We start from the raw sequence: 12,054 nt of genomic DNA on the forward strand, positions 1-12,054 counted from the left end.
TGATTTAGTACACGGAATCCTTAGAGTCATTTGTGATCTATTTATCATTAGTTCAGTTGTTTATATATTCATCACCATTTCACAGAGGAATTTTCTGGGTTCAAGTAACTAGCTGACAAGCAAATGATCAAAATAATTTAGCCCCTTTATTATTATTTTTAATTTTTAGGATTTTATAAATATAATGATTCTTTGATAATGGAATAAATTCTGAATCTTTTTTTTTTAATTTTGGGGGGATATAGTGGATTTTGAGTGATAGCATGTAGACTACATATGCCTCCATGGATTATGGGGCTAGAACAGAGGAGAGGAGGCATTAACACATTTTTCCTTCGGATACAGCTAATTCCCGAATACCTTACCTTCCCAGCAACACAGAGGTCACAGTGGTTACCAGCCTTCTTTCACAAGCCCAAAGAAACAGAAATTCCAGAATCACTCCTTATATAGCAACTTCTCATGGTAGCATTATGTCACTATGTGACTTCTTTCTACACAGTTATGCCAGTCCCTGACTCACATATACCTTACTTTGGGGAACAAAAGCCTCCCAAGAAACCCCAGAATGAGAAAATGTAAGTGGGTTTATAAACCATACTGTGGTCCTCACTACTCTGGGATCGATGGATCTTGTTACTTACAACTTTTACTTGCCTTTCACAGTACAGTTGAGAAGGTAAGTATACGTGACTTGGAAGAATAGAGTGAGTGATCTTCAGAGCATAGTGTGAACTCATGAAAAGTTGCCCCAACTAGTTCTTGAAGGTTTAGAGGGTCAGTAGCAGCCTATTGGTTGTTGTGGTTGCTAAGTGCATCATGTTTTTCAGACTCAGAGGAAGCCTACATACAACAAAATGAAACATTGCCAGGTACCATGACATCTTCCCCCTTGGTATGTTAGAGCCCGTTCTTGCAGCCTCTTGGCAGTCCATCTGCCTAAGGATCTTCCTCCTCTTTTTTGCAGGTGGGGGTGGGGCTGTACTTAATCCAAAGAAGATGTATTTGTTTATATCGTCCCCTTCACTCACTGCCACTGAGTAGATTCTGACTCATAGTGAACCTGACTCTGTAGAACAGGGTACAACTGCAGCTGTGGGTACTTGAGACTGAAAATATAAGGAGAAGGAAATCTCTTCTTCCACAACTTTGTGGAAGAACTGTCAGTAGTGGCTGGTAGCCCAATGTGTAACCCACTCTACCACCAGGGCTCTTTTTGGGGGGGAGTTGGGGGAGTAGCCCATTGTACTCAAATAGATCAGTTCCAGTCTTCCTTTGTCTTTGCCCAGCTTTCATATGCATATGAAGTGATTGAAAGCACAATGCCTTTGGCCAAGTGCACTTTGGTTCTCAAAGTGGGCCATTATTAATCAAAATCAACTGAAGGGCACTGAGTTTTAGTGAGTGGAGCCATTTGTCCAGTACAATGCATCCTTTGATCTCTTGAATGATGATTCCATGAGTAGATGGACAACTTCATTCTTTTCTCTGTTTACCATGATAATGTTTGTATCCTTCACACTGAGCTGTAATCTAAATTACATAAAAGGCTGGATTCTTTGATCTACACAGTGTTTCAAGTTGTTTTCTCTTTCTGCAAAGTAGGTTGTACGTTTGCATATCACTGATTGTTAATGAGTCTTCTCCAAACCTGATGCTACATCCTTCTTCATATAGCCCAGTTTCCCAAACCATTTGCTAGGCATACAGCTTAAATCAATGTGGCGAGAGAATACAACCCTGCTGCCTACCTGCCCTGATTTTAAACCATTCAGTGCACCCTTGCTCTGTTTCAACGATTATCTCAGGCGACGACTTACAAGTTTTGCATGAACACAATGACTTTTTCTGTAATTCTCATTATCTCAATGTTATCCTACTTTGTTCCGAGCCACACAGTTGAAAGCATTTGAAAAGTCAATAAAGCACAAATAAACTAATTTCTGGTCCTCTATGATTTTAGCCAAGGTCCATCTGACATTGACCTGGGACTGAGCCCACATCCTGATGGGTCCTAATTACTTAATCAGACTTGTGTAATTGAAGTGAAGAAATTAAGAGACAGACAAAAGTTCTGGGATACTCACCTCCAGGGTATCTGGAACAAAGTCCAGGAGAGAGAAAATGTATTCTTACATCAATTTATATGGTCTCAGGGTATGAAAGCCCCTTAATTACAGGTAACAAAGTGGACTGTACCTTACCCTAGAAGTCCCAGAGTTCATTGGGGAGAAACCTAACACCAGTGCTGGGGAGGCAGATGAAGGGTGAGTGACTGACCCCTGAGCAGGGAGAGCAACTTGTTTGCTCCAATAGATAAAGCTTCAGCCAGATAGCAATCAGCCATGCACTTGTCAGAGGTAACTGTAAGGTAGCACTATTATAGGAGGGTATAATCTTAATTATGATAATGTGATTGGGCTTCATCTCTAACTCACAAGTGTTAAGACTTCCCTCAACCCAGAACCCTGACTTCCCAGTCTTTTTAATATGAGTTTGTTTGTCATATTAAATACGAGTTTAATACAAATAAAGAGTTTGTCTGCATACGCTCTCTTCCCAGTCTTCAGTTTCCCACATTATCCTCAGTTTCCCCTAGTTGTGCTAGATTGGGGAAGGGAACGCGAGCTCACCTTGGGCGCATGGAAGAATTATGACCAGTTGAGATGCAAACAAGGCAAAAGGAGTTTATTTGCTAGCTCCAGCTAGGGCTTTTTTCCCTGCACTTCCCAGCTCAGCGGGACCCAGCGTCCAAAAGGGAATCAGCCCCACCACGTTCTTTGTCCCTGGGCTTTTATGGGGCCAGGGACAGGGGTGGAGGGGGGTGGCAGTCCATCTGGCATCAGCGTTGTCCAATTATGGTTGGTGAGTAGTTCCACGCGTATTCTCTTGACTGGTCAATTGGGGGGGGGGGGGGTGTCGCTGCTCCCTACTGGTCAGTCTGGGACAGGTGATGTCTTCTCTGACAGAATTACCTCAGTGTCCAGGAATCTGAAATTAGAGCTTTATCCTGCCCCAGACTTTGGTTTTATACAGCCTGTCATGGTGCTGGTGCCGGCAGTTGTAAACCAGGACCCCACAGTTGGCAATGAGAATATCTCTTATTCCACATCCTTTTCTAAAGCTAGCTTGAAGTTATAGTGATTCCCTCAATGTACTGGTGCAATCATTTTTGAGTTGTCTTCAGCAAACTTTTACTTGCAGATAATAATAATGGATAATTTCCACATCCTATTTGGTTACCTTTCTTTGGAACAAATATGGATCTCCTCCTCCAAGACGACTAGGTCACTTACTAGCACAGACTAGTGAGTGCTTCCAGAGATGCATCAGCATTATGAAACCTTTCGATTGGTATTCTGTCTGTTCCTAGAGCCATATTTTTGACCAATGCCATAGCACAAGTCAGATTTCTTCCTCCAGTATCATGGGTTCTTTAGTATATGCTGCTTCTTAAAAAATATTTGACCATCAACCAATTCTTTATGGTAAAGTAACTATATATAGTCTTTCCATCTTCTTTGATACTTCTTGTGACATTCAATATACAATAAAAATCAATTTTATCATGAAATTTTATATATGCACTAAGATTCTGATACTTTGTATATATTACCACTTTATGTGCTTCGGTGCACTGAATTCTTATGGTCATTGTGATATACTTCTCATTATTTCTCATTCTTCCATAATTGCCACCAGTTCACAAGCGAGGTTTTAAAAACTAACTCCAGTAAAAGTTTGATTTCATTTTTCTTTTAAAAATTTTAACTTCACAAAATTTTAACTTTACGAAAGCCGTGTCTATCAACTTGCTCAAACACACACACACACACACACACACACACACTTAATTGATCATCATTTATGCTTAAATTGAAGATTTTAATTGCTTGTTATGTAATATAAAATTGAATTTTCTTCTATACTTGGCTTCAACCCATTCAGCACCATCACATTAACATAAGATTTTACATAATGAATTGATTTCAAATTATAATTAAATAGTCTTACATATTATAGCATCAATGTAAGTTCTTATTAAAGAAAGGTGTAAATAAGGTATAATAACATTTCTGTAAAAGAATCCCTGTTGAGATGCTAGTATATTTAAAACTTTTATATTCCTACGAAGTTTACCTAAATCAGAAGCATGTAACCCTTTTGCTTTAAAATAATAAACAAGTGTTCTTGTTAAGTAAAACTACGATGAGAGAGGAAGAAGTATCAGTTATAATGCATTTCTCTCCCTGTTCAAATAGAAACTTATTCATGGACCCAGAGGATGCTGCAGAACCTTTTTAACGCAGGCTTCTATGACGAGCTCATTCAATTCAAATAAAACGCCATATATATGTATTATTTTTAACTTCAAGCCATATAGAATACTAATAATAATGAGGAGGAGGAAAGATACTGAGGGATTTTAAAAAAAAATAGGCGAATGTACAGTGGAGCTTGACGTGGGTATGCATGGCCTTTTCATCCTGTCCCCTGAAGCAAAAGCTGATTTACCACTAATGAGAGGTTTTCCTTCTGAATGAACAATCAGTACACACTCATGTATGTTGGTCGCTTGTATCTTAAGAATTCCCAAGTGTAGCTATGTTCTGTCTAGTCTGTATGCTTACTGTTGAGATAGATCCTTCCTGACATCAATAACGTTCTTGTGAGGTTGGGAACAGCCATAAGGTTATATGATGTTTTCTCTTTTCTCTTTTTCTGTACCCAGAGTCAGACATAGCTGATTTTGATGGCCGAAGCTCACTTTTGTACAGATTCAACCAGAAGCTAATGAGTACACTCAAAGATGTGATTTCCCTCAAGTTCAAGAGCATGCAAGCAGATGGAGTCCTGCTCCATGGAGAAGGCCAACGAGGAGACCACATTACCCTGGAGCTGCAGAAAGGGAGGCTGTCCCTGTACCTCAACTTAGGTTGGTTCAGGCTACACCCATCCCTTTTCCTAATGGGTTGTGGGGGATTACTTTGTGTATATAAGATTATAGTCATGTTGCTGATGTCTGAGGAGTCACTGGAGAATAATCTAAGGGAGAAACATAACAATTCTTGAAATATGTAAACCATAGACAAAATTCTATGAAATTACTTAATTTTGAAAATAAAAATAAGAGATGCAACCAAATGTTATTTGTTTACTTGATCATTCTGTTCTGTGTGGCACATTTAAAAGAGTTAAATATTAAGTTCCAAGGGCAAAATCAGAAGATAAAAATGTTTTAATTGACTTATTTTTATTGTTTAGTTTTTGCTGATCTTCTTCTTCTTGATGACCTCTTATAGCCCACCAGGTCTTCTGTCATTACTGTTCCCTATAGAAAATCTTCAGACGATCTCAAGAAATTTAGGTGGGGTAGACTCAAGATAGTATTTTAGCTCTGTGGTATTGTTTAATTTTTCTTCAGCTTTCATTTGAATTTCCCCTGTCCTAGTTTTGGCTGATGATATTGAGCTTTCCCATCACCACTTCCCACAGATGCAGTGAATTTGCTCTGTGTATTCCATCTGGAGAAGTGCATGTCTGTAGTCACCTTCTATAGTTGTCTGTAGTGACAACACTATTTGCTCTGAACAAATCGTTGGTCTTGCAACATTCTATCTTGAGATATCCAGCTTTGTCTCTTTCAGCAAGATCTGATTCTCCATGTACTGTTCCTTCCGCTTTGTTTTCACCTTTTGCGTGCCAATCACCAATAATGAACAATGCATCTTGATTGAATGTTTAATCAAGTTCCAACTGAAAACATTGGAAGAACTCTTCAATTTCTTCATCACTAGTTTTAGTGGTTGATACATACATTAGAATAATAACTCTATTGATTGGATTACCTTGAAGGAAGAGAGATATAAATCTATGACCGACAGTATTGTACTTCAAGATAGACCTTTAAAAATTCAGTTGTGTATCATATGGATATTGTTTGTCATTTTTCACATTCTATAGAACTTTCTATAAAATAGTATTAATATATAGCTTATGTTGGTTGGCCAAGTTGCTGTCTTTCAAATAGCTTCACATAAATCAATGAACACTTCCAGCATTGCTTTATGTATTAAAATATCGCATTTGGTATCTGTGATTTCTTGAAGCCATTTTTTTGTCTGGTAATGCCTTCTGTCCCGCTTGGACTTCTTTCTTCATTACCATGGATTCCTGATCATATGCTATTTCTTAAAGCGTTTAAATGTTTGCCAGCTCTCCTGCATACAGTGACTCTGCGTGCCCTTTGTTGTCTTTTCATGCATTCAGTAGAGTGCGTTCTTCTGCCACAGAATCCTTCCATACTCTACTGAAGGTCTGGGATTTTTGTTCATTTCTTTTGGGTGTTGTGTTACTTGTTTTTGTTTTTCTTATTCTAGATCTTTGCACATTTTCTTATACTACAAATGCGCTTTATATAATTGATATATGTATGGAGTTTGATAAGAGTTGAATGAGCCCCAATAGATAAAAAATGAAAATGATGAGACTTGATTAAGGTAAATATTCAGGGATGTTAGATGAAAAGAAAAGGTGTAGAAAAGTACAATTATGTTACCATTAGTTAAAATTAAAGAGTATCTCATTTTGCTGACTTGCATATGCTTAGAATTTCTCTGGGAACAAAAATAAGACATTAAGAATAACACTAATAATGGTTGCCTGTGTGGGGAATGAAAACTGAGTTGACAGTGGACAGGTGACAATGATGGGAATATCAATGACTATCTAACATTTGAATAATAAATATAAAACCATGCATATACAATCAGGTTGACTTATTCATAATTAAGTTAGTCTTCTGAAGCAGGAATCATCATGTATGTAAATAATAAAAATATTTTCCCATTATAAGATAATTTAATTTGTTATTAGAACATATACGCATGATATAGGTTAAATCATTAAAATAAATTGATGGTAATATAACTTTATTTTTGATAATATAATTGTATTTTTGATAATATTTCGATAATATTTTTCCCATTCCTTTTGTTTTTGTATAGTATACATGCATATTTACCTTAATCAATTCTTATCATTTATAGTTTATTTCTTAAGTGCAATTTTATGGTATTCTACTAAATGCTGTGTGTGTCATGTTTAACTAATTTCTTACTGATAAATGCTTAGCCTATTTTACCTATTTTTAAAGACTGTTGAAATACCTTGGACATGATGTGCAGGTGATTTCTTTTAACTTTTTGTAAGACAAATTAATGACTGAATTTTGAAATCTCCAGGCTTTTGTACTTATTTTAAATGACTTCTTTTTACAAGTTAGATGCATATCAAGTACAAATAAAAACTGTAATAGTAAATATTGCTTATTAACAAGAAATAACAGCTTATGAGAAAAATTTGGTTTCCCTCAACTAAGCATTAGTTCTCAAACCTATTTTACTTTATACATTAAAGATATGTGTGTAAAAGGCAGAGAGAGAATTTTCTTTTTGGTGTTTCTATGTTACGAGTGATAACACTTTCTTCCATTTGCTTCTTGCCTTTATTTCCCCACCGACCGTACCCAGGTTGTATAAAACCCTTGTCATCATGTGGCTCTGCTCTCTCTGTACCTCCTCCACTCTTTTCATCAAGCCCCCTGGGGAGCCAGCCACAGTGTCTTAAGCAATTTCCAGCTCCATTCCAAAAGAGTCTTTCTGAAATTTCTATAAAAGTCTTCAGTCTCAAATGAATCAAACATGCAATCAAGATCCATTGGTCCCTTTTGGCGATTGGAATGCAAAAGTTGGAAACAACAAGGAAGGAACAGCAGTTGGAAAGTACGGTCTAGGTGAAAGAAACAAAGCTGAGATGGAAGGATAGCATTTTGCAAGGCCAACAACTTGTTCATAGCAAAAACATGTTTGGCAAACACAAACAGTGATTTTACACATAGATTTATTCAGATGAAATGCACAAAACCAAATTGGTGACATCTGTGAGAAGAGCGACCTGAGAAGCTCATGTCTACTGCTAAAATCAAGGCAAGGTGCTGACTGTGGAACAACCAGTTTCTTATATGTAAGTTCAGGTTGAAGCTGAAGAAAATTAAAACAAGTCCACAAGAGCCAAAGTGTGACCTTGAGTCTATCCCACCTGAATTTCAAGAACATCTGAAAAACAGCTTGGATACTTTCAACACTGATGACAGAAGAACCGATGACCTGTGGGAGGACATCAAGAAAATCTTTCCTGAAGAAAGAGAAGGTCATTAAAAAACAGGAAAGACCAAAAAGATCAAAGTGGATGTCAGAAGACACTGAAATGTCCTCTTAATTGTAGAGTAACAAAGGCAAATGGAAAAAATGATGGTCAAAGAGCTGAATAGAAAATGTCAAAGGACTCACAATGGGTGTATGTATACATGGATTGTGATGGGAGTTGTATGAACCCCCAATAAAATGATTTTTGAAAAGAAAGAAAAAAATAGCAAAGGACAGCTCACATATACAAAGGAAACTGCTATAATAAAATGTGCAAAGACCTAGAGTTAAAAAAATCAGAGGTGAAAATAAGTAAAATTAAATAGAAAACAAAAAAAATCAAAGAGGAAAAACACACTCAGCATGTCTTAAACTGAAGTAACTAAAAAAAAAAAAAAACTTCAAGCCTCCAGTTACAACGCCTACATCATTCTTGGCAGAGAGGCAGGAAAAAGGAAGGCCATCAAGGAGATGAATTGACATGTTAGCAGCGGCTACAACAGTGGTCCCAAGCCTCAGAATGATCGTGAGGATGGCACAGGACTGAGCAGGGTTTTGTTCTGTTGTGCACCAGGTTGTTATGGGTTGGAACTGCCTCAATGGCATCGAACAACGATCACAGAGACCTGAGTTAATAATCTCTATTTTACGGATGTATCCGATTTCCACATGGCTTACAACACTGACCTGCATCTACATCACTCTACTTCCAGTGATCCTCTTAGTACTGTCCCTGGTGCTTCTGAGCCTTTCCAGGAATTATCTCTCTGTGTGACAGCACATCTTCTCTTGGTCAAAATCAAAGCCCTTGGTAGCTCTCCTCCCTATTTGTCCATGGCTGTCTACACTCACAACTCTACACCACCTGCGCAGATTTGATTGGCTTTTTTATTGAGAAAACAATATAGGGCTTTTAAATCTGTATTTCCTTTATCCATTAGGTGACATTGAGACTGGCCCTCGGGAGATCTCAATACCTCCTGATGGAAGGAATGGAGGTTTGATGGAACAAAGAAAGGAATGAAATGAAGATGAAGGAGAGAAAAATACTACATCATTAGCATAACCTGTTAATATCACAGATAAACACCCAAATTAGAATCAACACACAAGCAGAAGCCAATGAAATAAGCATCTGTGATCCGTCAGTTCTGGTCCTCCCATTACTGTTAGTTTGACTTCTTTCCAAGTCACCCTCTAACCCAGGAAAGAAACGATCATCATTCCGTGCAGTAAGCAATGCTTTCGCCTGCCAGCGAAGCAGCCTGCCCCACACCTTGAGAACATTGTTACAGTTCTAATGCTTTAGGTGAGGGGAGAGAAATTTAGATTTTTTTCCTGGCTTGTTAATTTATTCATTTAAACAATACTTAAATTTTAGATGCATTGGTAAGTTTACCTTTCAGATCTTAAATACTCTTTTCAGCAGTTTAAACTACATATCAACCCACCCCCCTCCCCACACCCCCAATAACATATCCTACACCCTCTCACTAGATGTCTCTTCTCCCTCTTGGGATCATCTTCCCTTTCACCCAAGTAAAAATCTTACAAAGCTTTATTGTTTCATCTTTCCTCCTTGCCCTCAGCCCCTGCCCTTGTTAGTGTCCCAAATCTATTCCCTTTTGGTATCAGTCTTTATCTTGGCTTCTTTCTTTCTAATAGTGGTTCATACAACACTTGCCCTCTTGTGATTGACTGATTGGTCTCAGCATAATGTTTTCCAGAATGAACCATGCCGCGTACATCATGGTTTCTCTGCATTTTTTCCATGTAATATGTAGTGTTCCATTGTGCATATGTACCAAGATTTCTTCATCCATTCTTCTACTGGTGGGCATTTAGGTTGTCCCTATTCCTCCTGGTATTGTGAACGTGCTGTGATGAACATGGGTGCGTAGGTCTGCTCTTGCTATGACTCCTTCTCCTCTTAAGGCGTATAGCCAGCTGACTGGATCATAAGGAGTTTCTATTCCCAGTCATTTGAGGTGATATCATATCACTTTCTACAGTGGCTATACATATTTACAGGCCACACCCAGCCCTTTTTAAGTTGGTTGTCATTGCCAGAGAAAGGTTATATCTCAGCATTGTTTTTATTTACCTATCCTGGGTGCCTTGTTTTTTGAGAGCATTTCTTCATAAGTTAGTCATTTGATGGCATTTTAGGGGAACTGACTGTTCATGCCCTTTGCACACATTTTATTGGCTTCATTTTTCTTATTGAAGTATTACAGCTGTCTATACATGTCAGTTGTGTTGTTGTCAATTTGTCAGTTGTGTTGTTGCCAATTCCCCCCGCCCCAAATAGGTGGGTGTTCTTTGTGCTCTTTGCTGAAGTCTTTTGATACCACCAAGTGTCTTATTTTCCGTAAGCCCCAGTCATCTATTTCGTCTTCTATGGTGTTTCCTTTGTTATATCTGACAGTGTCCTATCTCTGCAAAAGAGCCCTTATGTTTGTTCCTCTTATTTCATTGATGGTATTGATAGCTCTGAGATTTACATTCAGGTCTTTGATTTACCATATATTGAATATGTGGTAAGTGATAGAGTTTTATTTCATTTTTCTATAGATGGAGATCCAATTTTGCGAACACCATATGTTCAAGAGACTATGTCTATCCTATATAATATTCCTTGGCCCTTTGTTGAGATTTCATTCTCTGTACATCAAAACTCAAAACTCACTGTCATTGAGTCCATTCTGACTTAGAAAGACCCTCTAAGACAGGGGAGAACTGCCTCTGTGGGTTTCAGAGACTATAACTATTTATGAGAGTGGGAAGCCCCAAGTTTCTCCCAAAGTTGCTGGTGGTTTAGGACTGATGACATCGAAGTTAGCAGCCCAATGTGTAACCACTACGCCATTGTCACCATACCTGTGCCAGGCTGTTTTAATGACTGTGGCTGCGTAGTTGGTTTTGAGATGGAGAAGTGAGAGGCCTCCTGGTTGTTTTATTCTTCTTCTTAAGATGTGTTTTGCTTAAGAAGAGTGAAAATAGATGATGCCTCACTATCAGAAAGAAAAGTGTCTGGGATCTTAAAGGCTTATATTAAAACAAGCAGCTATCAAGTTGAGGTGCCAGGTAAGTGTGGTCCAAGGATTATGCATAATAAAATCCCAGCCCAGAGCAAGGAATTGTATTAGAGTTCAAATTCTGAGCACTCCGTTTATAGAAATCTATAGATCATAGTGAAATACGAAAATCAATTTGCAGAGCCCCCACACCGATTATGCCTCCATTGAATTTCATTAGACCATTGACCTCAGACAGAGTGCATTGCTGCAAATATTAAATTGAAATTCACTGCCATTGAGACAATTCTGACTCCTAGCAGGCGGGGAAGGTGGAATTGAGCGATCCCTTTGGGTTTCTGAAGCTGTGGATTTGGGCAGAGTGAGTGGCCTCATCAATCTCCTGCAGGGCAGCTGTTGACCTTGAGGCTGGCAGCACACAGTGTGGTCCAGGCACCACCAGGGCCTCTTACTACAGATACACTGATGATAACATTCACCACAATTGGTTTATCTTTAGACTCATTTTTCTCTAGTCTTAATTATTTTCTTTCTTTTCAACTGAGGGCTTTCTGTGTTTTATTTTGTTGCTAGTGAGTGCGTTTTAGGTATGATTTCTTTATATAAAATCCAGTAAAGGTGAATCTATAGAGACAATAACAAGATTAATAGTTTCTCAAGGTTATACCGGGGGGCGGGGGTTGGGAAAAATGGATGGTTAATAATCATAATAATGCATACAAAAATGAAGAAACTGTTCTAAAATTGGTTGGAATGATGATTGCACAAATCTTTTTAATATATTTAAACTATGAATGGTATGTAAGTGA

General features: G+C 38.1%; 1 protein-coding gene across 2 annotated transcripts in view; it reads left to right on the forward strand.

The window, feature by feature from the left end:
* CNTNAP5 (contactin associated protein family member 5) overlaps positions 1-12,054 on the forward strand; it is a 1,091,618-nt gene that overhangs the window by 517,464 nt on the left and 562,100 nt on the right. For both annotated transcript variants that reach the window (XM_075529285.1, XM_075529286.1), the window contains exon 5: positions 4,733-4,936. In XM_075529285.1, the coding sequence (XP_075385400.1) occupies positions 4,733-4,936 (204 nt within the window). The remainder of the gene's footprint in view (positions 1-4,732; positions 4,937-12,054) is intronic.

Source organism: Tenrec ecaudatus, chromosome 13 (genome assembly GCF_050624435.1).
Source record: "Tenrec ecaudatus isolate mTenEca1 chromosome 13, mTenEca1.hap1, whole genome shotgun sequence".
Classification (NCBI taxonomy): Eukaryota; Metazoa; Chordata; class Mammalia; order Afrosoricida; family Tenrecidae; genus Tenrec; species Tenrec ecaudatus.